This window comes from Pleurodeles waltl, chromosome 10 (genome assembly GCF_031143425.1).
Source record: "Pleurodeles waltl isolate 20211129_DDA chromosome 10, aPleWal1.hap1.20221129, whole genome shotgun sequence".
Lineage (NCBI taxonomy): Eukaryota > Metazoa > Chordata > Amphibia > Caudata > Salamandridae > Pleurodeles > Pleurodeles waltl.
Window position 1 is genome coordinate 22,475,897 of NC_090449.1, and position 27,877 is coordinate 22,503,773.

General features: G+C 53.2%; 2 protein-coding genes across 4 annotated transcripts in view; both read right to left on the reverse strand.

Moving 5' to 3' along the window:
- Positions 1-14,686, reverse strand: part of LOC138260945 (deoxyribonuclease-1-like 1) — a 59,768-nt gene extending 45,082 nt beyond the window's left edge. The window contains exon 1 of one of the 3 annotated variants that reach the window (XM_069209490.1): positions 14,417-14,686. The gene's annotated coding sequence lies outside the window, so the exon portion shown is untranslated. Of the gene's footprint in view, positions 1-3,106; positions 3,216-12,412; positions 12,530-14,416 lie in introns of those variants that run through there. The other 2 variants (XM_069209492.1, XM_069209491.1) reach the window with 2 other exon arrangements.
- Positions 14,687-20,352: 5,666 nt separating this feature from the next.
- LOC138262290 (fap1 adhesin-like) overlaps positions 20,353-27,877 on the reverse strand; it is a 55,141-nt gene continuing 47,616 nt past the window's right edge. Inside the window, exons 4-5 of the mRNA XM_069212189.1 lie at positions 21,668-23,905; positions 20,353-21,548 (exon numbers count right to left, since the gene is read on the reverse strand). Of these exons, the coding sequence (XP_069068290.1) occupies positions 20,353-21,548; positions 21,668-23,905 (3,434 nt within the window). The remainder of the gene's footprint in view (positions 21,549-21,667; positions 23,906-27,877) is intronic.

Genomic DNA, 27,877 nt, shown 5'->3' on the forward strand with positions numbered 1-27,877 from the left:
TGATGCAAGGGCGTCTGCATTGCAGGGATTACTGTTTTTGTGGAGGACGGGACACCTTCCTGCAAAAAAAAACAATCACGAGAGGCGTTTTTGTACATAGAAAAAGGAAAAACTAGGAGGAAAAAAAGGTCATTATCCTTGATTGCGCTTCCCTTACGCCTCCCCTGGTGAGGCGTGGGATTCTGATGCATTCCCAGGTTTTAGAAATCTCGAAAATCTGGGAATGTGTCAAATGCCATGGGTGTTACATGGGAACACCCACCATAACTTTGGGCCCTCCCAGAGATGGCTCGCATGTTTCGAGAATGGGGGAGGGCACCATTTGGGGTACATGAAGGGCAATCCCTGTATTGCACTGAACTAGTTTGAGCAGCTGGGCTGGCATGTGCCGGCTTCACTGGCTGTGGTGCGCACCCCTAAGAGGAGGTTCCTTGGTAAAACCAAGTCATTGGCACAGCTGTGCCAGGCGACACCAACCTTGTACCAAGCAGTGCAGACTGGCAGGTCCATGGTCCAGCTAGCAATAAACTTAAACTGCATCAAGATTGGGAATCATGGCATTTCGATTTAACAATGTGTAATTTTGTAAACATTTTGGGCATTTTGTGTAATTTCTGCAAAGGCAATTTATGTTTGCTTTAATCAGGATCATAAAGGACATGCTTTATATGTGGTCTTTATTCATTTGCATATATATACATTTGCATATATTTATGTGGTGTAGATTTGTATATATATATATATATATATATATATATATATATATATATATATATATATATACATCGCCAGTATGTAGTTATAGTTAGGGCCTGGTTTCTATAGAAAAGGCTGTTTTTTACTTGCCTATATCTTTGGCACCACTTAACGAATCTTCACGAAAAGTTCCAAAAAATTCGACAGTCACGTGAGCTGCTGTCTTGGAACTTTCGGGGTGATCTGTAAAGCGGGGGCTGAGGTAAAGCAGGGGTAAAATTTAGAGTGTTTCCAATGTTAATTCCCATAGGAAAAATTGAACAGCGGTAGGGCTAAAACCACTGGAGGGAGTTACACCAAATTTGGCAGAAAGGTAGCTCTTGGTCCGGAAAGAGCCTTTCTTGTTATTTAATGTAAATCCATTCAGTAGTGTTTGAGAAATTAAAGAAAATCCAAATTTATATATATTGGGACACAAAGGGTTTGTGACCCCTCCCCATCTTGTGCTGAGATCTGATTGGTTGTCAACACTTCCACAAGGAAGCGTTGGCAGCCATGTTGGGACTCAGCTTGAGCTGAGTCCCAGAAAAAAAGTTTTAAAAAAAAAGATAAGGGTCCAGAGTAGAGAAACCCTGACCCCTTAGCTCTGTTGGTGGGGTCCAAGAGGGACCCCCTCCCTCATGGCTAAAAGCATGTTTTTTTTAAATTTACAGCTGGAGTTCCAGCAGACCCACCGTAAATAAAAAAATAAAAATAAAAAAAAAGCGCAGGCCCCCACACTTTGTTTTTTTTAAGCCCCCGGGTGGGCCAAGGGAGGAGTTGGGGGATGCCCGGTCCTCTACGTAGCCCCAGGGACCACCACCTCCCTGTGGTGATGCAGAAAATATGTGTGGGTGGTGGGCCACGTGACCCCCCGTCGCCCAGGAACTACCACCTCCCTGGGGGCTATATTCAAATTGTGTGGGGGAGGACTGTGGCCCTCCCCCACTGTGGTCCTTCATTGAGGACTGGACGTTTATCATTTAAATATGTTTAGTGCAAGTGGATAGGACCGAATATCGAACAGACAGGACAATATTGGATTTAAAAATGTTTTATTTATACATCCAGCCCTCAACAGGGTAGACCAGGAGACCTTCAAATATACTCAAAAGCCCCCCTCTAAATGCCCCCATGTAGGGGAACAGTGCAGAGTTTAATTCGTACTTGTTTGGGATAACACAACTTATGTCCAGGATCACAGTATCAAAGCGAATTACTTGGTGATTGCTTAATTACTCGCATGGTTTTAGCTCGATGCAGCAGCTTTGCAGCTTTTTGGCGCTTGAAATAAAAGACGTTAATTGCATACCAGTTAATAGGACTGACTGGTACTGGGCTGTGTGCAGTGTCATCTTAAAGATTTCGGAGGCCCTGGGCAAGACAAATTTTGAGGGCCCCTGTGTGGAACACATTTGAGTATTATTACTAATCCACTGCTAAATCAAGCCCTCACGATGCGAAACAATAATATATTATATGTGAAAAGTGAACCGGGTCACAGAAAATCAACTCAAATATGTCTTGGCCAGTACCCGGAAATCCCTTAGAGCTGGTGGCAGAGATATGGAGGGCAGGGCAGAGGTGAGCAGGGAGAGAGAAGCTTAAAGGAATAGAAAACACAGAGGTAAGGTAGAAATGCCCCTGAGCAATTACCCACTTTGCCCATGCCTTAAAACGTCTCTGGCTGTGTGAGCAAGTACAGTGCCACTTATTCACCTCTAAGCGCTATGTGACCTGGACCTGTAGAAATGGTGCTTGTGAAAGAGGAGATATTTGTAGCGCCTCACACTGTGCACCAGTGCCCACACGTGTCGGCTCCACGCAGTGCCTGCTAGTGCCAGTTCCGCACACAGCTCCACGCTCTGCCTGCTAGTGCCAGTCCAGCACACAGCTCCTCCAGTGCCAGTTTACCACGCAGTGCCCATCTCACCACGTGTGGCCTCGCACTGCCCACCAGTGTCCATCTCACCACCTGTGGCCTCACACTGCCCACCAGTGTCCATCTCACCACGTGTGGCCTCATACTGCCCACCAGTGCCCCTCTCACTACCTGCGGCTACTCACACTGCCCACCAGTGCCTATGTCACCACTTGTGGCTCCAACACTGCTCACTAGTGCCCATCTCACCAGTAATGGCACCCCACACTGGCCACCAGTGCACCTCTCACCGCTTGTGGCCTCACGCTGCCCACCAGTGCCCCTCTCACCACTTGTGACTTCTCACACTGCCCACCAGTGCCCATCTCACCACTTGTGGCCTCACACTGCCCACCGGTGCCCCTCTCACTACTTGTGGCTACTCACACTGCCCACCAGTGTCCATCTCAGCAATTGTGACCTCATACTGCCCGCCGGTGCCCCTCTCACCACTTGTGGCTCCTCACACTGCCCACCGGATCTGCCTTGAGCTGGGTAGATTTTTCTTTGAATGGCACTTTCCCTGCGGGGCAGCCACTTCTGCGCCGTCTGTGCGTGGAGTGCCTCTATGCAGGGCAGTGCCCGGTCCTGGGCGGCGCCTGGCACAGCTCCTCCCAGACACCCAGTCCTAAAGAGTATCTAACTTTAGGGATATGCGCCCGAGGGCTGCAGTGCACATGCGCAGAGCCCCCTGGACAGATCCTGTGCCAGCAACAGGGGGCATCGAGGTGGGAAGGAGATTACGTCATCCGTGCCAGCCTGTGGAAAGTCCCTGGGTCTGACAGTGATGCAAAAGTGACACATGGAGACTGACGTCATATATGGCTGACATCCAATGTCTGTCAGTGATAGACACTCAATATCTGCTGGTGATAAATAGATGACACACAGTTGTGTGCTACCCAGTGGCTGCCAGTGATATATATCCTACAACCAGTGCCTGCCACTGATATATATCTGACATGCAGTGTCTTCCAGTGACATATCAGTGCCTGCCAGTGACAGATCAGTGCCTTCCAGTGATATATATCTTAAACCCAGTGCCTGCCAGTGAAATATATGTGACATGCAGTGCCTGCCAGTGATATATATTTGACACCCAGTGCCTGCCAGTGATATATATCCTACACCCAGTACCGTCCAGTGAAATACATCTGACACCCAGTGCCTGCCAGTGATATATATTTGACACCCAGTGCCTGCAAGTGATATATACCCTAAACCCAGTGCCTGCCAGTGATATATATCTGACACCCAGTGTCCTCCAGTGATATATATCCCACACCCAGTGCCTGCCAGTGATATATATCTGACATGCAGTGCCTGCCAGTGATATATATCTGACACCCAGGTCTGCCAGTGACATATCAATGCCTGCCAGTGATTTATATCTGACATGCAGTGTCTGCCAGTGACATATCAGTGCCTGCCAGTGATATATAGCCGACATGCAGTGCCTGTCAATGACATATCAGTGCCTGCCAGTGATATATATCTGACACCCAGTGATATATATCCTACACCCAGTGCCTGCCAGTGATATATATCTGACATGCAGTGCCTGCCAGTGATATATATCTGACACCCATTGACTGCCAGCAGTGACATATCAATGCCTGCCAGTGATTTATATTTGACATGCAGTGTCTGCAGTGACATATCAGTGCCTGCCATTGAACATATCAGGGCCTACCAGTGATATATAGCCGACATGCAGTGCCTGTCAGTGATATATAAGTGCCTGCCAGTGATATATATCTGACACCCGGTGCCTGCCAGTGATATATATCTGACACCCAGCGTCTGACAGTGATGTAAGACTGGCTCCCAGTGTCTGACAGAGATGTAAGGCTGGTCCTGGTGCTGACAGTGGTCTAAGGCTGGCTCCCAGTGTCTGACAGAGATGTAAGGCTGGTCCTGGTGCTGACAGTGGTCTAAGGCTGGCTCCCAGTGTCTGACAGAGATGTAAGGCTGGTCCTGGTGCTGACAGTGGTCTAAGGCTGGCTCCCAGTGTCTGACAGAGATGTAAGGCTGGTCTTGGTGCTGAGAGTGGTCTAAGGCTGGCTCCCAGTGTCTGACAGAGATGTAAGGCTGGTCTTGGTGCTGACAGTGATGTAAGGCTGGCTCCCAGTGTCTGACAGAGATGTAAGGCTGGTCCTGGTGCTGACAGTGGTCTAAGGCTGGCTCCCAGTGTCTGACAGAGATGTAAGGCTGGTCCTGGTGCTGACAGTGGTCTAAGGCTGGCACACTGTGTTTGACGATGATGTAAGGTTGGCACGGAGTATCTGGCAGTGATGGGTAATTCACAAGTCTCTGGCAGCCGGTGTCTGCCAGTGATAAAGAACTGAGGCCCCGTCCGGACAGGGAAGAGACGCTGCTGCCAAGCTCTGGCGGGGCGCGGTCTGTCAGAGACCCTTCGAGGGGACGTGGTGATCACGGCATGAGCAGCACCTCCTGTCTGCCTGTAGGGTGAACACACCCACCCTGGGCACACCCATCTCTGTCGTGTCATCTCCCTGCCCTGTCCGCAGTGCCAGGGTGTCTCCTTCAGGGGGTGGTCCCAATACCATCCAGGGGTCACCGCTCTCTGGGTCCGACAGCAGGGTCATCTCCCGGCCCTCCCAGGGCTGCGTGCCATCCTAGCCCTGCAGACAGTGCCAGGGCCTCTCCTTCAGAGGTGGTGCCATGGGCCAGTGATTATCAACAGCAGCCCATGGTCGCCTGTGCCTGAGCCTGGTACCGGAGCCACCTCCCTGCCAGGTCCCCGTGCCCCCTGGGTTCTATTCTACCCATCGCCCTCCCGTGACCACATCCGTGCCAGGAGAGACGAAGAAGGAAATAAGTAATTCATTAAATAGATACATGTGCCAAGGAGGGCAGAGTTCTACCAGCAGTAATGATTAACGGCCAGGAGGAGGCCTCCCCTGCCAGTCGGTGCCCGCTGCAGTGGCACAGGCGGGAGAGGCCTCAATGCCAGGGACTCTCCATCACCAGGCGCAGCCTCATGTGGCCCTTTCGGTGAGCCTGACAGGGGCCCATCTTTTTGCTGTTGCCACCCAGGCACTGCCCACCCTGCCAGGGCTTCTCCTTAAGGGGTGAGGGGTCCCTCTGGCCAGAGGCCCCGGCCCAGGGTCATCTCATCACCACCACAGACCTGTGTGCCACCCGCGCCCTGGCTCTAACTGTTGTACGAGGGCGTCTACCCCAGAGGTCGGCTTCTGGGAGCTAGTACCAGGGGTTTGGGCATCACAGGGGCGAGCTCCCTATCTTACAAGAGTGGAATAACTCCACTCTCTTAAGCCGTCGTGCCACCCTCGCTCTGCTGCAGGGCCAGGGTCTCTCTTTAAGAAGCAGCCAGGGTCACCACTCTCTGAGCTGGACAATAGTGTGACCTCCCTCCCACCACCCAACCAGGCCTGCGTGCCACCCTCCCTCTGCGCGCAGTGCCAGTCTTTCTCCTTCAGAGGCGGTGCCAGGGACCACACAGGGTCACCACTCTCTGAGCCTGGCAGAAGTGTAGCCCCTTGCCCCACCAGGCCTGCGTGCCACCTTCCCTGCTGTGCCCGAAGTGCCAGGGTCTCTCTCCTTCAGAGGGGGTCCCTGGGCCAATGATTATCAACTGCTGCCCGGGGAGCATCCAGCTTAGCCCAGCAGCAGTGCCAGCTTTCCTCCCAGGACCTCGGCTCCCTCTCCGTTCTATCCAGCAGGTCTCTCCTCCCAGGCCCCCAGGCCCTCTCCCTTCTATCCAACAGGTCTCTCTTCCCGGGCCCTCGGCTCCCTCTCCCTTCTATCCAGCAGGTCTCTCCTCCCGGACCCTCGGCTCCCTCTCCCTTCTATCCAGCAGGTCTCTCCTCACAGCCCCGGTGCCCCTCCCCCTTCTATCCAACAGATCTCTCCTCCCAGGCCCCCAGCCCCTCTCCCTTCTATCCAACAGGTCTCTCCTCTCAGCCCCCGTGCTCCTCTCCCTTCTATCCAACAGGTCTCTCCTCTCAGCCCCCGTGCACCTCTCCCTTCTATCCAACAGGTCTCTCCTCTCAGCCCCCGTGCCCCTCTCCCTTCTATCCAACAGGTCTCTCCTCTCAGCCCCCGTGCCCCTCTCCCTTCTATCCAACAGGTCTCTCCTCCAAGGCCCCCAGCCCCTCTCCCTTCTATCCAACAGGTCTCTCCTCACAGCCCCAGTGCCTCTCTCCCTTCTATCCAACAGGTCTCTCCTCACAGCCCCAGTGCCTCTCTCCCTTCTATCCAACAGGTCTCTCACCCCAGGACCCCAGTCCCTCTCCCTTCTATCCAACAGGTCTCTCCTCTCACACACAAGTGGAATCCCAATATCCGACAGCAACCGGTAACTACAGGATTGAGCCCTAACCTTGGGTTCCTGAGCTGCGTGCTGCCAGCGTAAAGCACTTCAATGCCTCACCGGGGGCAGTAAGCGCTATATAACTGTAAAGTTGAGCTGTCTGCCGGCAGAGGGATGGGCAGGTACCATTACTGATCGTGTGGAGGAACAATAATTCGGGGAGGCACAGCCCCAATCATGATGACTCCTCCCCTGCTAGACACACAGGAATTGTGGGAGACCCCTGAACTCCCATGGATACACCCGGTCTGGGGGAGACCCCTGCATTCTCAAAGATACAAAGGTTTGCGAAAATCTGTGCATTCTGAAAGATATGAAGAGTTTGTGGAAATCTGTGCATTCAAATGGTTTGTGGAGATCTGTGCATTCTGAAAGATTCAAAGGGTTGGGGGGAATCTGCGCATTCTCAAGGATACAAGGATACACAAGATTTGGGGGTGATTTGCACTTAAAAGACACAGCTCGCCCATGTAACCCCCACCCTTTAACTTATCGAGAAAAAAAACCTCCCCCCCCCCCCATTTACAGACCATATTCTCCCCAAATACCCCTCACTCTTTGACATCTACAGTTGTCACCCCATCTCCTCCTCCCATGTGAAGTGCCTAGAGGTTGTCATGTGATAGCGTGGGCGCTATACCGAAAGAATGAATAGCTACGAGGGCTGGTGCCAACGGTGACCCCTGGCACCACTTTACCAGTCTTGGCGTTAGTAATTCATTCCTCTCTTCCGAGCTCTCACCATTTCCCACTGACACCACCTGCAAAATAAATAGTGAGCCTTGGTATGTTTTAAGATAGGTTTCTCTGGATTTTGGCTCTGTGATACTAGGCGTGGCCGGTCTGGTTTAAACTTTTACCGAACTACGCAGAGGTTGTTAACTCCCTGGGTCCTTTGGCACCGTGGACCTGCCCGGTCTGGGCTGTGGGAGCTGATGGGTCCCATTTCCAAGGCTGTTCTATGGGGGCGCGCGCAGGGGCTGACGGGAAACAATGGAAAACTTGTGTCAGTCATCCTGGCAGCCGAGCTAAACCCGCCGTCAATGATCACCGGCCGTTCTGGCCCCATCCTGTGTAACTACATTGTTCCAATGAACTAAAGACTCCATCCAGGAAAACCTGGTTAAGTCTTAATTAACTAGAAGTGAGTATGCGACAGCCTCAAGGTCACAACTCCAGACCCACGCCTAGTATAATGGGGACAACATCCATAGAAACATAGCTTAAAACATACCAAGGCTCACGCCTACTATCACGGGGCCAAAATCCAGAGAAACCTATCTTAAAACATACCAAGGCTCACGCCTGCTACGAAGGGGTCAACAGGTGTCCCTTCCTGCACAAAAACAATCCTGCATGCAATGCGGGCACCCTTGCACCGTGGTGCCAGGGTGCCTGCGTTGGGGCTGGGTAGCAAATTGTGTGCCGGCGCAGTGGGAAAGTGTAGGAATGCACTGTGTTTCCTAAATACAGAGCATTCCTGCTCTATCACGTTGTACAGCGCAGAGCATGAGGACTCGCAGCGCTGCCCTACGCCAATTCCCCGTACTTAAGGGCCCCTGTGTTTAACCGCAGTGACTGCCTCGCCGGGTTTCTAGCACGTCTCCAATTCTCATGCAACTTCTCTCATTCTGGTCAATCTACAACCAATACTCTATTCAATCCTGTACTCAGAATGGCGCCTAGAAACCTGATGCAAAAAAGCACTTCACAATCCCATGAGGTGTAGGATCCGTACTATAAATACTGCAATGCAGTGCAACCCCTGGTTGTCATCATTAAATGGGCTGCAGGAGGCACTTACACCTTCTAAGGCGCCTATGGACATCCAAACCCGCCTCCCACACTGCAGCCATGTTTGTCATGGACTTTCGCACAATGACGTGACCACATCAGCCAAGGTGTATGTGACGGCTCAGCTGCCTCACAGCGGAAAGCCTGTGAATGATTCAGCTTGCACTTAGTGTTCACACCACATTGGTAGACAGCCTTCAAAGACCAATTAAATAACTCTTTCTTGGCTTTGGGTGCTTGAGGAGGAAATGGTGAAACTCCATATTGACCAGTCTGTGCAACCCACGTTTTATGACACCACTGGGTGGGGTTCCACTTCCGTCCCAAGATAGCAGAACTCTGGAAATTTGAAGCGCCACATATCATTGAAAGAGAGTATGAGCCCTCTCTCTGGCTGTCGTCAGTTGTGGTGACCCACGCACAAGCTCAAGCAACCAGGGGAGATGAGGTTCTGCGTAGAGATGCCCTCCCAAATCTGCCAGTCTCGCTGGAGAGACACAGCACCCTGACAGTGGACTATCTAGTGAGTGACATAACAAGGTCCTGCTGGTTCTCCAAGATGGACCTCCGGTATCACCAAGTCTTGTTGGACCAGGAGTCCTGGTACATTACCATCTTCTCTACTCACCTACACCTCCGCAGATACAAAAGAGTGAATTTGTGAATATCCAGCGCGGCAGAGGTCTTCCAGAGCACCTCCTGTCAGGGTTAGCAGGGGTTATCGATACGACAACAACATTTTGGTCCATGCCCAAACATGGAGGAGCAGCACACGTCTTCAGAAGGTACAAGAGAGACTCAACTGTGGTCTTACCCTCCACTGAGAGAAATGTGAGCTTCTGAGACCGATCATCAGCTTCTTCGGGTACCACTTTTCAGCAGATAAAATGCCCCCCCAACCTTGCCAAGGGGAAAGACATAAAGTCAGCACCTGCCATGTCCTCTGTGCTGGAAGCAAGACACTTCATGGTCATGGTCAACTTTTGAGGGTGTTTAATCGAAAACCTGACAGCCCTCACTGCTCCTCTTCGAGAACTAACGTAAGGATTGATCACCTGGGAGTGGGAGGAAGAGCTTGCAGCATCATCCCAGAACACCAAAGATGCACTGTGGCCGAGTCCACCCTGGCCTACTTTAATCCAATGAAAGAAACAAAGCTATGGCCCGATATCAAACCCACAATATTAGGGGCAGGTCTATCATGAAGATAGGCCTGTTGAGACAGTGGCCTTACAATAACCCCTGCAGTGGGGGGCGGGGTGCCCTGAGCTCCAGGTGGCCTCCTCCAGCACTGTGCACAGGTGGTGGGCCCCTGGCCTGAGAGCTCCTGGCTGGGTCCGGAGTGTGGGGCCCCCTCAAGTTTCATTACACCACTGTGTTGAGAGTGGACACCAGAAGCCTATGCCAGCAGGACTGTCGCCCACACTGAACAGGTGCATGCCCAGATTGAAAGGGAGGCTGCCACATCCACAGGGGTGCCAGCACTTTCATCAGCACAAGGGTGGCCACTCCTTTGTTGGCCACACTGACGACAGCCGGTTATTCCCTAGCTCCAAGGTTCGGCCTCGGAGACTCCTTTTCCGCAGAACACAGGCCATGACCACTCAACCCTGCAGGCTACCTCTCAGGCCACCCTCGGTCAGCCATGGCTGACAAGTGCACACAACACTGAGGAGTGTGTTCGACCAGTGGGGGTGCACAGGCTTGAGGTGGGGGGAAGTGCCAATCTTGGCAGGCCTGAGATGTGCGCAATGAATAAACAGATCAATCAATCAATCAATCAATCAGAGTATTTGTAAAGCTCACTACTCACCCTGAGGGTCTCAAGGCGCTGACAGACATTCATTCATGTAAAGCGTGCACTCACAGGGCTTCCTGGGCGCCGTCTAACACTTTAAACCAGTTTCCACCCCCAGTGGGTGTCCACGCGTCCTCTGTCCGTCCGTCTTTCAGTGCGTTCAGCACATGCCATGTGGTGTGAAGTGGGGCCATACTGTGCCATGCGTCATTTTGACGTCACAGTGTGAGAGGGCGGGAGTATGTGGCATCTGTAGCGAGGGGGTTGTGTGCTGTGTGGTTTTTAAACCTTCCATGATAAGGTTTTACTCCATCGAACAGCGCTACGTTACACGACATGAGAACGAAACATAACCTAATGTGAATTACATTATTTGCAGGCATAACGTAACACACGACGGGGGGAGATATACGAATAAAGCGTAGCGCAACATAAACAACTGTGGCGCTACATCTGACACTGGGGCAGCCTGTCATATTGAAAGTGACTGCGCTTCACCTCTGGCAAAGGCGCCCCGAAGCAGCCAGTTTGGAGCTATAATGAAGAAATATAAAGCCTAATGTATTTAATCTAACGGGCGTAAATCCGAACACGCCACCTCTCTTCTCCCACCCTCTCACCCTCACTCACACTGTACCCCTCCCGCCCTCACCCCTCCCACTGTACCCCCCACGCCCTCACACTGAACTCTCCCGCCCTCACTCACACTGTACCCCTCCAACTCTTACTCACACTGTACCCCTCACGCCCTCACACTGAACTCTCCCGCCCTCACTCACACTGTACCCCTCCAACTCTCACTCACACTGTACCCCTCCCGCCCACACACCTCCCACCCTCACACTGCACCCCTCCCGCCCTCACTCACACTGTACCCCTCCAAATCTCACTCACACTGTACCCCTCCAACTCTCACTCACACTGTACCCCTCCCGCCCTCACCCCTTCCACCCTCACACTGTACCCCTCACACTGAACCCTCCCACCCTCACTCACATTGTACCCCTCCCACCCCCACACTGTACCCCTCACACTGTACCCCTCCCGCACTCACTCACACTGTGCCCCTCCCGCCCTCACACATCCCACCCTCACACTGTACCCGTCACACTGAACCCTCCCACCCTCACTCACATTGTACCCCTCACACTGTACTCCTCCCGCCCTCACACCTCCCATCCTCACATTGTACCCGTCACAATGAACCCTCCCACCCTCACTCACATTGTACCCCTCCCACCCCCAAAATGGGCCCCTCTCACCCCCACACTGTGCCCCTCACACTGTGCCCCTCCCGCCCTCACTCACACCCCTCCCGCTCTCGCACAGTACCCCCCCCCACCCCCAACCCCACCGCCCTCGCAAATTTAAAAAAGTTATTTGAAACAAACCCCTCAGACGGTCCCGTCATCCCCGGAGCCTCCCTGGGCCCGGAGTCCCTCGGGATAGCGCCGAGCCGGCGGTAAAGAGCGGGCCGCCTTTCAGCACCGACGGAAGGAGGCAAAATTCAAATCCGCAGCGACTTCCATGAGCGGGAAGAGCAGAGACGCCAACTCTCTATGGGTCTAACGGGTTTCTGAACGTTTTTAACAAGTACGTGTGAATGTCAAATGTTTCATAGCGCCCACCACACTTCTTGTTTCTAAGCGCTCCTTGTGTTGGGTAGCTGGAGCGAACTCAGCCCTAGCTAGACCAAGTGCTATGCCAAGGATTACGCAGTGCTGTCTAGCAGGTTAGCCAGGATTGAAAGCCAGGGGTCCATAACTCACAGCACAAACCCTGATCACAAACTCAGAAGTGCACATACCTCATTACAATATAGTCATTCACTGCACGAAGGTCTGCTGTGTGCGGGGATTCCCGCTCATAAAACATATCAGTGCCAAGGTAAGCGACCCGGCGGGTGACACAAGCAGAGAGCTCCGAAGGGACTGAGGCGATGATGCTAATGAGTGCCCCTTTAATGATGCCAGCAAACCTGCTTCTCTGGAGACTGACTGCTCTTCCGCTCTACCGCACACCCGGAAGAGATGTGCCTCCATACTGACGTGTATCGGGGGTCTGCACCACCTTACTGTCCTGTAGAGTCACTCCTGCAAGCGTGACATGCGCGACTGCACCAGCCTTACTTTCCTGTAGAGTCACTCCTGCAAGCGTGACACAAGTGACTGCAGCGGCTTCACTGTCCTGTAGAGTCACTCGTGCAAGCGTTACACGAGTGACTGCACCAGTCTTACTGGCCTTTAGAGTCACTACTGCAAGCGTGACACGAGTGACTGCACCATTTTTTCTGTCCTGCAGTCACTCATGCAAGTGTGACACGAGGGACTGCACCAGCCTTAGTGTCCTTAAGTGTCACTCCTGCAAGCGTGACATGAGTGGCTCTGTATCAGCCTTGCCGTCCTTGGGTGTCACTCCTGCAAGCGCGAGACGAGTTACTCTGCACCAGCCTCGCTGTCCATGTCACACTTGAAAGCGTGACACGAGTGCCTACACCAGCTTTACTATCCTTGACTATCACTCCTGCAAGCGTGACAGGATTGACTGTGCACCGGCCTTACTGTCCTTGAGTGCCACTCTTGCAAGCAGGACATGAGTGACTTCACCAGCCTTGCTACCCTTGAGTGTCACTCCTGCAAGTGCGACACAAGTGACTCTGCACCAGCCTTGCTGCCCTTGAGTACCACTGCTGCAAGCGTAACATGAGTGACTGCACCAGTCTTACAGTCCTTGAGTGTCACTCCTGCAAGCGTGACACAAGTGACTCTACAGCAGCCATACTGCCCTGGAGTGTCACTCCTGCAAGCGTGACATGAGTGACTGCAGCAGTCTTACTGTCCTGTAGTCACTCCTGCAAGCGTTACACATGTGGTTGCTTCAGCTTTACTGTCCTTGAGTGTCACTTCTGCAAGTGTGACAGAAGTGACTGTCCACCAGCCCTACTGTCCTTGAGTGTCACTCCTGCAACCGGGACAAGAGTGACTGCACCAGCTCTATTGTCCTTTAGAGTCACTGCTGCAACCATGACAAGAATGACTCTGCACCAGCCTTCCTGTCCTTGAGTGTCACTCTTGCAAGCGTGACACAAGTGACTCTGCACTAGCCTTACTGTCCATGAGTGACATTCTTGGAAGCATGACATGAGTGACTGCACCAGCCTTACTGTCCTTGAGTGTCACTCCTGCAAGCGTGGCATGAGTAACTCTGCACCAGCCTTACTGTCCGTGAGTGTCATTCCTGCAAGCATGGCATGAGTAACTGCACCAGCCTTACTGTCCGTGTCACTCCTGCAAGCGTGACACAAGTGACTTTGCTCCAGCCTTACTGTCCATGTGTGTCACTCCTGCAAGCGTGACATGAGTGACTGCACCAGCCTTACTGTCCTAGGGGGTCACTCGTGCAAGCGTGACATGAGTGACTGCACCAGCTGTACTGTCTGTGAGTGTCACTCCTGCAAACGTGGCATGGGTGACTGCACCAGCTGTACTGCCCGTGAGTGTCACTCTTGCAAGCGTGACATGAGTGACTGTACCAGCCTTACCGTCCTAGAGTGTCACTCTTGCAAGCGTGACATGGGTGACTGCACCATCTGTACTGCCCGTGAGTGTCACTCTTGCAAGCGTGACATGAGTGACTGTACCAGCCTTACTGTCCTAGAGTGTCACTCTTGCAAGCGTGACATGGGTGACTGCACCATCTGTACTGCCCGTGAGTGTCACTCTTGCAAGCGTGACATGCCTATGCCCACACAGCCCGTCCTGTGGTGTGACTGACTCTCACCCAGCCCCCCTGGCCTTCCATGAATACTCACCCCTCTGCCGTAGCACTGCCCTCCTTCGGACCGGGCGCTCCCTCTGCGCTGAGGCCGGCCCCGTCTCACCTCCCGCGGCCGGTGCAGGGTCTCCCAGTCCCGGGGCAGGTCACGGACTGCAGGGCTGGTCCCAGCTGGAGGGCGGGGCGGCTCAGGCGCATGCGCGGCCAGTGGTCCCGCCCACGTAGCCCACACTCTTCATTCTATTCATATGAATTATGAATTTCTTGGCAGCGACACGCGCCTGCCGCTCGGGCACGCTGATTGGACGGGTGAGTGACCAATCATGCGGCAGAGAGCGAGGGTCTGTCCAATCAGAGCCTCCGTGGGTTCACCCCGCTGAGCCTGAGACTTGTGCCTGCTCTGGAGGGGAAGTGGCTGACTCAGGGAGACCCACAGGAGGAGGAACCAGGAGGGAACTTAAAATAGCTCTAAGGAAGTACTGAGTGTTCACAGGGAGGGCTGCACCCGAGGAGAGCATTACCCCCTCCTCTGCCTCTTGTGGTCCCGAGTGCACATATAGCAAGTTAATACATTTACAAACTGCAATGGCAACAGGCTTTTCAAAAATACAAATATGTATTGTACTTGCAACCAGTGTGTCTTTTCGTGTACTCTGTAAAGCGCTCTTACATTCCTTAGGATATTAGCTGCATACTAGAACAAGCAATGCCAAATCCAATGAGTCTAGCTTATAATGTGCCAACACCAGGGCTTCTTTTGTGCCCGTTGTTTTCGGCGCAGAGCACCGGCACTTATTTTTGAGAGCAGGGAGTAGTTTCAACCTATAACTAGAATTACCGACAACGTCCACCCAGCGCGTTAAATGGAAAAAAGCAGTGCGGGTAATCACTCTCTAGAGTAATTGTTTGCTCCTGAGAAGTGCCAGTAGTCTCCCATTAAATGTAAAGCATCAGGTACTCACCCTTTAAATGTAATGCAGCAGTGCTGAGAAGTACAGGTACTCTCCCTTTAAATGAAAGAAGTGCAGGTGCTCTCCCTTTCAATTTAAAGAGGTGCAGGTACTCGGTACCGGACAGCACCAGTACATTTAAAGCACTGCTTCCACCACAGTTCAGAAAACGCCCACTGAGCTGTAGCACGTTTACTGGACATACAAACACATGTGCAGCAGTTTTAGTGGAAGTTCCTTCAAATAATGTAGAGTGGTTGCGCCCGCTCACGTCTCCCAGGTGCAGTGCTTAATTTGTGCTTGTTGTTTCCGGAGCTGAGCACCGGCACTTATTTTTGAGGGCCAGGGCTTATTCTTCTGCCTCAAGCATTTGCTGCGAGCAAAAGACATATGGGAAAGACAGATTAAGGGAAAACGAAAAAGCGTTACAAAGGGAGAAAGTAGAAAGCTGCAAGAGTTAGCTGAAGGGGCAGGGAGTGGCTTTATATGGATTGAAGAGGCCCGAGATAGCTTCAGGATTACGCCGCCTCAGTATTACATGTTCACACATTTAATTAAAGCAGCCGCATGTTTAAGAGGAGGGCTTTGGGCATCGGCACCTCTGTATTTACAAATTAAGCACTGCCCAGGTGTCACGTGGCGTCTCGATGTCAGGGAGCGTGGAAACACGCCTCGATCTGTGGCACCTCGGTGGTACTGGCAGGGTGTGTTACTGGGGTGGGTTTAGGGAAAGAGCTACTGTACATGTCCGCTCAGACTTACTTATCATGTCTGTCTGCCTCTCTAAGGCCTCACGTCTCTTCCTTACACTGTCTCTTGCCTCTCCAAGGCCTTATGTCTCTTCCTCATCCTGTCTCTTGCCACTCCAAGGCCTCATGTCTCTTCCTCACCCTGTCTCTTGCCTCTCTAAGGCCTCACGCCTCTTCCTTACACTGTCTCTTGCCTCTCCAAGGCCTCATGTCTCTTCCTCACCCTGTCTCTCTGCCTCCTGAAGGCCTCGTACCTATTCCTCACCCTGTCTCTCTGCCTCCTGAAGGCCTCGTGTCTATTCCTCGCCCTGTCTCTCTGCCTTCTCAAGACCTCCTCTCTATTCCTCACCCTGTCTCTCTGCCTTTTCAAGCATCATGTCTCGCCCCGTCTCTCTGCCTCCTCAAGCGTCATGTCTCGATGAGTACGAAATATAGCGCCTTTCCCCTCAACTCTGGGTGGAAGTGGGGCGGGGGAAGCCAGCCTTGGTGACAGTGGCAGATCAAGAGAGCCACGGGGCCTAACATAAGGAATGAAACGGACCCGCCCCCCCCAATTTGGTAATAAACTACAGTCGTAATCCATGTTTCACTGGCCCTGGTAGCACTGCACCCGCTGCACTATTGAGAGCTATGACCCCACCTAGTAGTGATAAGGCACCAGGGAGAGGTAGGGATGGTGGCCACCCCAGGGCGCGTCAGGTGGTACCCACAGACCTCGAGCTAAATTCAAATACCCCTGTAAATGTCTCACTATCACCCACTGCCGAGAACAGTCTCACCCACTGCAGAGGACTCAGTCTCACTCATTGCAGATGACACTGCTCACTGTCAGTCACTGCAGAGGACTCATCTCACCTACTGCACAAAACAGTCTCATCCACTGCAGTGAACGTCTCGTGTTTCTTCCTCCAGTATGTCTCTTCTTCTCACCCACTGCAGAGGACAGTCTCACTCTCATCCACTGCAGGGGGACAATCTTACCATCACCATCCGCGCAGGACACTGTCTCACCCACTACAGAGGACAACGTCTTAACCCATCTTCTTGGGAGGACACAGTCTCACCCACTGCAGAGGACAGAGTCACCCTCTGCAGAGAACAAAGTCTCACCCAGTTCATAGGACATAGTCTAACCCACTGCAGAGGGCATAGTCTCACCCACGGAGGAGTGCGCGGCCTAAACCACTACAGAGGACAAAGGCTTATTCACATCTTCTGCGGAAGACATAGTTTCACCTGGCTCACTCTCAGCAACTCAGTCCCAGCCACCCACTGCAGAAGACACAGTCTCACCCACTGCAGAAGACACAGTCTCACCCACTGCAGAAGAAAAGGTCTCACTTTTGTGGTCTGCAAAGGACACAGTTTCACCAGCTACAGAGGACACCACTTCCCATACTCCCACTCACTGCAGAGGACACAGTCTCCCCTACACAAAGGACAGGATCCCACTAGCGCTCACTACACTGCAGAATAATATCATACAATCTTCCTCTGCAAAGGACGCAGTTTTAGCCACTGAAGAGAAACAGACTCACTCTTTCTCACAGCAGAGGAACAGTCTCACTCTTTTCCATTACAGAGAACACATTTCTCACTCTCTCCCACTGCAGGGGAGACTGTCTCATCCACTGTAGAGAACCGCCACCTTCTCTCTTTTTGCAGAAGATATAGTCTCACCCACTGCAGAGGACAGTCGCAATTCACTAACTGCAGAGAACAGTCTCACTCTCACCCACGGCAGATGACTACAGAGGACACGGTACCACTGCCACCCACTGCAGAGGACACAGTATCCTGCCACCTACTGCAGATGACACAGTATCACTGCCGCCATAGCTGAGGACACAGTATCACTGCCCACTCAATACAGAGGTCGCAGTGTCACTGCCACCCACTGCAGAAGACACAGTATCACTGCCACCCAGTGCAGATGACACAGTATCACAGCCACCCACTAGAGGACACAATATCATTGTCACCCACTGCAGAGGACCCAGCATCACTGCCACCCACTGCAGAGCACACGGTATCACTGCCACACACTGCAGAGAACACAGTATCACTGTTACCCACTGCAGAGGACACCCAGTATCACTGTCAGCCACTACAGAGGACATAGTATCACTGCAACCTAGTACAGATGACACAGTATCATTGCCACCCACTGCAGAGGGCATAGTATCACTGTCACCCACTGCATAGAACAACGTATCTCTGCCACCCAATGTAGAGAACAGACTGACTCTCACCAGCCGTGCAGGAGACAATTTCCCCCACTGCAGAGGATATTCCAACCTCGTCCACTGCACACTGCTCATAAGTCTCACACCCTGCAGAGGGCACAGTATCACTGCCTCCCACTGCAGAGGACACAATATCATTGTCACCCACTGCAGAGGACACAGTATCACTGCCACATACTGCAGAGGATACAGTATCACTGCCACCCACAGCTGAGGACACAGTATCACTGCCACACACTGCAGAGGATACAGTATCATTGCCAACCACAGCTGAGGACACAGTATCACTGCCCACTCAGTGCAGAAGACTCACTATCACTGCCATTCCCTGTAGAGGACACAGTATCACTACCACCCACTGCAGAGGACGCAACATCACTGCCACCCACTGCAGAGGACACACTATCACTATCACCCACTGCAGAGCACAGCCTGCTTCTCACCAGCTGCGTAGGACCCAGTTTCACCCTCTGCAGAGAACACATTCTCACAACCTCCCACTTCAGAGGGCACAGTCTCACATTTCAAACGATACAGTATCAGTACTGCAGAGGACACAGTCTCACTCTCTCCCACTGCACATGGCACAATCTCACCCCGTCCCACTGTAGAGGGCACAGTCTCATCTGCAGCAGAAGACACAGTATCACTCCCACCCCCCCAACCCCCCCACACTAGTTCAGCTGGCAGTTCACGCACTGCAGAGAATGCAGTCTCACTCTCCCCTACTCAAGAGCACACAGTTTCACGTACTGCAGAGGACACAGTCTCACCCACTGTAGAGAACACAGCCTCACCTGCTGCCGAGGACACAGTCTCACCCGCTGCCGAGGACACAGTCTCACCCGCTGCCGAGGACACAGTCTCACCCATTGCATAGGACACAGCCTCACCCACTGCTTAGGACACAGACTCACCTGCTGCTGAGGACACAGACTCACCTGCTGCCGAGGACACAGTCTCACACACTGCATAGGACACAGCCTCACCTGCTGCCGAGGACACAGCCTCACCTGCTGCCGAGGACACAGCCTCACCTGCTGCCGAGGACACAGTCTCACCCGCTGCTGAGGACACAGTCTCACCCGCTGCCGAGGACACAGTCTCACCCGCTGCCGAGGACACAGTCTCACCCATTGCATAGGACACAGCCTCACCCACTGCTTAGGACACAGACTCACCTGCTGCTGAGGACACAGTCTCACCCGCTGCCGAGGACACAGTCTCAACCACTGCATAGGACACAACCTCACCTGCTGCTGTGGACACAGCCTCACCTGCTGCTGAGGATACAGTCTCACCCACTGCATAGGAAACAACCTCACCTGCTGCTGAGGATACAGTCTCACCCACTGCATAGGACACAGTCTCACCTGCTGCTGAGGATACAGTCTCACCCACTGCATAGGACACAGTCTCACCTGCTGCCAAGGACACAGTCTCATCTGCTGCCGAGGACACAGTCTCACCCACTGCATAGGACACAGTCTCACACACTGCATAGGACACAACCTCACCTGCTGATGTGGACACAGCCTCACCTGCTGCTGAGGATACAGTCTCACCCACTGCATAGGAAACAACCTCACCTGCTGCAGAGGACACAGTCTCACCCACTGTAGAGAACACAGCCTCACCTGCTGCCGAGGACACAGCCTCACCTGCTGCCGAGGACACAGTCTCACCCGCTGCCGAGGACACAGTCTCACCCGCTGCCGAGGACACAGTCTCACCCATTGCATAGGACCCAGCCTCACCCACTGCTTAGGACACAGACTCACCTGCTGCTGAGGACACAGTCTCACCCGCTGCCGAGGACACAGTCTCACCCACTGCATAGGACACAACCTCACCTGCTGCTGTGGACACAGCCTCACCTGCTGCGGAGGATACAGTCTCACCCACTGCATAGGAAACAACCTCACCTGCTGCTGAGGATACAGTCTCACCCACTGCATAGGACACAGTCTAACCCTCTGCCGAGGACACAGTCTCACCCATTGCATAGGACACAGCCTCACTCACTGCTTAGGACACAGACTCACCTGCTGCTGAGGACACATTCTCACCCGCTGCCGAGAACACAGTCTCACCCACTGCATAGGACACAGTCTCACACACTGCATAGGACACAACCTCACCTGCTGCTGTGGACACAGCCTCACCTGCTGCTGAGGATACAGTCTCACCCACTGCATAGGAAACAACCTCACCTGCTGCTGAGGATACAGTCTCACCCACTGCATAGGACACAGTCTCACCTGCTGCTGAGGATACAGTCTCACTCACTGCATAGGACACAGTCTCACCTGCTGCCAAGGACACAGTCTCATCTGCTGCCGAGGACACAGGTTCACCCACTGCATAGGACACAGTCTCACACACTGCATAGGACACAACCTCACCTGCTGCTGTGGACACAGCCTCGCCTGCTGCTGAGGACACAGTCTCACCCGCTGCCGAGGACACAGTCTCACCCGCTGCATAGGACACAGGCTCACCTGCTGCTGAAGACACAGTCTCACCCGCTGCCGAGGACACAGTCTCACCCATTGCATAGGAGACAGTCTCACCCACTGCATAGGACACAGTCTCACACACTGCATAGGACACAACCTCACCTGCTGCTGTGGACACAGACTCACCTGCTGCTGAGGACACAGTCTCACCCGCTGCCGAGGACACAGTCTCACCCGCTGCCGAGGACACAGTCTCACCCACTGCATAGGACACAGCCTCACCTGCTGCTGAGGATACAGTCTCACCCACTGCATAGGAAACAGCCTCACCTGCTGCTGAGGACACAGCCTCACCTGCTGCTGAGGACACAGTCTCACCCGCTGCCGAGGACACAGCCTCACTTGCTGCTGAGGATACAGTCTCACCCACTGCATAGGAAACAGCCTCACCTGCTGCTGAGGATACAGTCTCACCCACTGCATAGGACACAGTCTCACCTGCTGCTGAGGATACAGTCTCACCCACTGCATAGGACACAGCCTCACCTGCTGCTGACGATACAGTCTCACCCACTGCATAGGACACAGTCTCACCTGCTGCCAAGGACACAGTCTCATCTGCTGCCGAGGACACAGTCTCACCCACTGCATAGGACTCAGTCTCACACACTGCATAGGACACAACCTCACCTGCTGCTGTGGACACAGCCTCGCCTGCTGCTGAGGACACAGTCTCACCCGCTGCTGAGGACACAGTCTCACCCACTGCATAGGACACAGACTCACCTGCTGCTGAGGACACAGTCTATCCCCCGCTGCCGAGGACACAGTCTCACCCACTGCCGAGGACACAGTCTCACCCACTGCATAGGACACAGCCTCACCTGCTGCTGAGGATACAGTCTCACCCACTGCATCGGAAACAGCCTCACCTGCTGCTGAGGATACAGTCTCACCCACTGAATAGGAAACAGCCTCACCTGCTGCTGAGGACACAGTCTTATCTGCTGCCGAGGACACAGTCTCACCCACTGCATAGGACACAGTCTCACACACTGCATAGGACACAACCTCACCTGCTGCTGTGGACACAGCCTCGCCTGCTGCTGAGGACACAGTCTCACCCGCTGCCGAGGACACAGTCTCACCCACTGCATAGGAGACAGTCTCACCCACTGCATAGGAGACAGTCTCACCCACTGCATAGGACACAGTCTCACACACTGCATAGGACACAACCTCACCTGCTGCTGTGGACACAGACTCACCTGCTGCTGAGGACACAGTCTCACCCGCTGCCGAGGACACAGTCTCACCCGCTGCCGAGGACACAGTCTCACCCACTGCATAGGACACAGCCTCACCTGCTGCTGAGGATACAGTCTCACCCACTGCATAGAAAACAGCCTCACCTGCTGCTGAGGACACAGCCTCACCTGCTGCTGAGGACACAGTCTCACCCGCTACCGAGGACACAGCCTCACCTGCTGCTGAGGATATAGTCTCACCGACTGCATAGGAAACAGCCTCACCTGCTGCCGAGGATACAGTCTCACCCACTGCATAGGACACAGTCTCACCTGCTGCTGAGGATACAGTCTCACCCACTGCATAGGACACAGCCTCACCTGCTGCTGAGGATACAGTCTCACCCACTGCATAGGACACAGTCTCACCTGCTGCCAAGGACACAGTCTCATCTGCTGCCGAGGACACAGTCTCACCCACTGCATAGGACACAGTCTCACACACTGCATAGGACACAACCTCACCTGCTGCTGTGGACACAGCATCGCCTGCTGTTGAGGACACAGTCTCACCCGCTGCTGAGGACACAGTCTCACCCACTGCATAGGACACAGACTCACCTGCTGCCGAGGACACAGTCTCACCCGCTGCCGAGGACACAGTCTCACCCACTGCCGAGGACACAGTCTCACCCACTGCATAGGACACAGCCTCACCTGCTGCTGAGTGTACAGTCTCACCCACTGCATCGGAAACAGCCTCACCTGCTGCTGAGGATACAGTCTCACCCACTGAATAGGAAACAGCCTCACCTGCTGCTGAGGACACAGTCTCATCTGCTGCCGAGGACACAGTCTCACCCACTGCATAGGACACAGTCTCACACACTGCATAGGACACAACCTCACCTGCTGCTGTGGACACAGCCTCGCCTGCTGCTGAGGACACAGTCTCACCCGCTGCCGAGGACACAGTCTCACCCACTGCATGGGAGACAGTCTCACCCACTACATAGGAGACAGTCTCACCCACTGCATAGGACACAGTCTCACACACTGCATAGGACACAACCTCACCTGCTGCTGTGGACACAGACTCACCTGCTGCTGAGGACACAGTCTCACCCGCTGCCGAGGACACAGTCTCACCCGCTGCCGAGGACACAGTCTCACCCACTGCATAGGACACAGCCTCACCTGCTGCTGAGGATACAGTCTCACCCACTGCATAGAAAACAGCCTCACCTGCTGCTGAGGACACAGTCTCACCCGCTGCCGAGGACACAGCCTCACCTGCTGCTGAGGATACAGTCTCACCCACTGCATAGGAAACAGCCTCACCTGCTGCCGAGGATACAGTCTCACCCACTGCATAGGACACAGTCTCACCTGCTGCTGAGGATACAGTCTCACCCACTGCATAGGACACAGCCTCACCTGCTGCTGAGGATACAGTCTCACCCACTGCATAGGACACAGTCTCACCTGCTGCCAAGGACACAGTCTCACCCACTGCCGAGGACACAGTCTCACCCACTGCATAGGACACAGTCTCACACACTGCATAGGACACAACCTCACCTGCTGCTGTGGACACAGCCTCACCTGCTGCTGAGGACACAGTCTCACCCGCTGCTGAGGACACAGTCTCACCCACTGCATAGGACACAGACTCACCTGCTGCTGAGGACACAGTCTCACCCGCTGCCGAGGACATAGTCTCACCCACTGCATAGGACACAGCCTCACCTGCTGCTGAGGATACAGTCTCACCCACTGCATCGGAAACAGCCTCACCTGCTGCTGAGGATACAGTCTCACCCACTGAATAGGAAACAGCCTCACCTGCTGCTGAGGACACAGCCTCACCTGCTGCTGAGGACAGTCAGAACTCACATCGTGTCAGTTTTTTTGCTTCCACTTGACATTTGTATACATTAAGTAATAACTTGGTTCCTTTTTGAAACTTCTGGAAGTTTCGGCTTCTGCAATTTTCTCTTTCTAATCGAGTGTTTTTTTAACATTCATGGCGTCTAGCACGTCAGCACATCGGGTGATTCCCTTGCAGGGCGGTGCAAGCGAAAGGCTGGTAGGGCTGGGGCTGTGTCTGCAACATGTCAAGCGAGTTACTGCCCAAGCCTCTGGGGGGATGATGCAGGCAGGAGTGAGTCAGGTGTCAGTAGGGCTGGGGCAGAGTGTGTAACATGTCAGGCGAGTTACCGTCCAGGCCTCTGGGGTGATGATGCAGGCAGGAGTGAGTCCGGTGTCAGTAGGGCTGGGGCAGAGTGTGTAACATGTCAGGCGAGTGACCATCCAGGCCTCTGAGGGGATGATGCAGGCAGGAGTGAGTCCGGTGTCAGTAGGGCTGGGGCAGAGCCAGTAAAGTATGTGTGCTCACCAGGGGATTCGTGTGTGCTCACCAGGAACTTCAAGTGTGTGCTCACCAGTGAATACAAATGTGTGCTCATCAGTGGATACAAGTGTTTGTTCACCAGGGATACAAGTGTGTGCTCACCAGTTAATACAAGTGCATGCCCACCAGTGGATACAAGTGCGTGCTCACCAGTGGATACAAGTGCGTGCTCACCAGTGGATACAAGTGAGTGCACATGAGAGGATTCGTGTGTGCTCACCAGTGGATACAAGTGTGTGCTCACCAGTGGATACAAGTGCATGCTCCCCATTAGATACAAGTGTGTGCTCATGAACGGATTAGTGTGTGCTCACCAGGGGTTTCAAGTGTGTGCTCACCAGTAAATACAAGTGTGTGCTCATGTAGGAGGCTGGCCTGGCTTGTAGTGGGTACCAGAGGTACTTACACCTTGTGCCAGGTCCAGTTATCCGTTATTAGTGTAGAAGAGGCTGATAGAAGGTAGCTATGGCAAAGCAACTTAGGCTGAACTAGGAGACATATAAAGCTCCTACTATACCACTGGTGTCATATGCACAATATCATAAGAAAACACAATACACAGATATACTAAAAATAAAGGTACTTTATTTTTATGGCAATATGCCAAAAGTATCTCAGTGTGTACCCTCAGTATGAGGATGAGAAATATACACAAAATATATGTACACAAACCAAAATTATGCAGGTAATAGAAAAAGGAAGTAATGCAAGCAATGTAAAGTTACAGTAGATTGCAATAGGAGCACATAGGTATAGGGGCAACACAAACCATATACGCCAAAAGTGGAATGTGAACCACGAATGGACCCCAACCCTATTTGATCTTGTAGAGGGTCACTGGGACTGTAAGAAAACAGTGAGGGTTAGAAAAATAGCCCACCCCAAGACCCTGAAAGGTAGGTGTAAAGTGCACCTACTACCCCCAGAGAGCACAGAAGTCGGGATAGGGGGATTCTGCAGGATGAACAAACACCAGCAATGCAACAACAGTGGATTTCCAGACCTGAGTACCTGTAAGACAAGGGGACCAAGTCAATGAGTCACGACAATGTCGAGAGTGGGCAGGAGCCCAAGAAATGCCAGCTGAGGGTGCAAGGAAGCTGCCACAGAGTGGAAGAAGCTTGGTGTTCAGCAAGAACGAAGAGGACTAGGAACTTCCCCTTTGGAGGATGGATGTCCCACGTCGTGAAGAAGCTTGCAGTGGTGTTCCCACGCAGAAAGACCGCAAACAAGCCTTGCTAGCTGCAAGGGTCACGGTTAGGGTTTTTGGATGCTGCTGTGGCCCAGGAGGGACCAGGATGTCGCCACTTGGATGAGGAGACAGAGGGGGCACCCAGCAAGTCAGGGAGCCCTCACAGAAGCAGGCAGCACCCGCAGAAGTACCTGAACAGGCACTTAGAAGAAAAAGTGAACCGGAGTCCACCCAAAGTCACAAAAGGGAGTCCCACGACGCCGGAGGACAACTCAGAAGGTTGTACACTGCAGGTTAGAGTGTCGGGGACCCAGGCTTGGCTGTGCACGAAGGAAATCCTGGAAGAGTGCACAGGAGCCGGAGCAGCTGCAAATCACGAGGTACCCAGCAATTCAGTCTAGCGTGGGGAGGCAAGGACTTACCTCCACCAAACTTGGACTGAAGAGTCTCTGGACTGTGGGAGTCACTTGGACAGAGTTGCTGAGTTCCAGGGACCACGCTCGTCGTGCTGAGAGGGGACCCAGAGGACCGGTGATGCAGTCTTTTGTTGCCTGCGGTTGCAGGGGGAAGATTCCATCGACCCACAGGAGATTTCTTCAGAGCTCCTGGTGCAGAAAGGAGGCAGGCTACCCCCAGAGCATCCACCACCTGGAAACAGTCAAGAAAGCTGGCAGGATGAAGCGATACAAGGTTGCTAGTAGTCGTCTTGCTACTTTGTTGCGGTTTTGCAGGCGTCCTGAGCAGTCAGCGGTCGATCCTTTGGCAGAAGGTGAAGAGGGAGATGCAGAGGAACTCTGGTGAGCTCTTGCATTCATTATCTGGTGAGATCCCCAAAGCAGAGACCCTAAATAGCCAGAAAAGGAGGTTTGGCTACCTAGGAAGGAGGATTGGCTACCAAGAGAGGTAAGAGCCTATCAGAAGGAGCCTCTGACGTCACCTACTGGCAGTGGCCACTCAGAGCAGTCCAGTGTGCCAGCAGCACCTCTGTTTCCAAGATGGCAGAGGTCTGGAGCACACTGGAGGAGCTCTGGGCACCTCCCAGGGGAGGTGCAGGTCAGGGGAGTGGTCACTCCTCTTTCCTTTGCCCAGTTTCGCGCCAGAGCAGGGCTGGGGGATCCCTGAACCGGTGTAGACTGGCTTATGCAGAGATGGGCACCATCTGTGCCCATCAAAGCATTTCCAGAGGCTGGGGGAGGCTACTCCTCCCCAGCCTTCACACCTATTTCCAAAGGGAGAGGGTGTAACACCCTCTCTCAGAGGAAATCCTTTGTTCTGCCTTCCTGGGCCAGGGCTGCCTGGACCCCAGGGGGCAGAAACCTGTCTGAGGGGTTGGCAGCAGCAGCTGCAGTGCAAACCCTGAAAAGGCAGTTTGGCAGTACCCGGGTTCTGTGCTAGAGACCCGGGGGATCATGGAATTGTCCCCCCCAATGCCAGAATGGCATTGGGGTGACAATTCCATGATCTTAGACATGTTACATGGCCATGTTCGGAGTTACCATTGTGACGCTGTACATAGGTAGTGACCTATGTACAGTGCACGTGTGTAATGGTGTCCCCGCACTCACAAAGTCCGGGGAATTTGCCCTGAACGATGTGGGGGCACCTTGGCTAGTGCCAGGGTGCCCACACACTAAGTAACTTTGCACCCAACCTTCACCAGGTGAAGGTTAGACATATAGGTGACTTATAAGTTACTTAAGTGCAGTGGTAAATGGCTGTGAAATAACGTGGATGTTATTTCACTCAGGCTGCAGTGGCAGGCCTGTGTAAGAATTGTCAGAGCTCCCTATGGGTGACAAAAGAAATGCTGCAGCCCATAGGGATCTCCTGGAACCCCAATACCCTGGGTACCTCAGTACCATATACTAGGGAATTATATGGGTGTACCAGTATGCCAATGTGAATTGGTAAATTTAGTCACTAGCCTGTTAGTGACAAATTTGGAAAGCAGAGAGAGCATAACCACAGAGGTTCTGGTTAGCAGAGCCTCAGTGAAACAGTTCGGCATCACACAGGGAACACATACATATCGGCCACAAACTTAGGAGCACTGGGGTCCTGGCTAGCAGGGTCCCAGTGACACATAAGAAACATACTGACAACATAGGGTTTTCACTATGTGCACTGGGCCCTGGCTAGCAGGATCCCAGTGAGACAGTGAAAACACCCTGATATATACTCACAAACAGGCCAAAAGTGGGGGTAACAAGGCTAGAAAGAGGCTACTTTCTCACAGCTCACA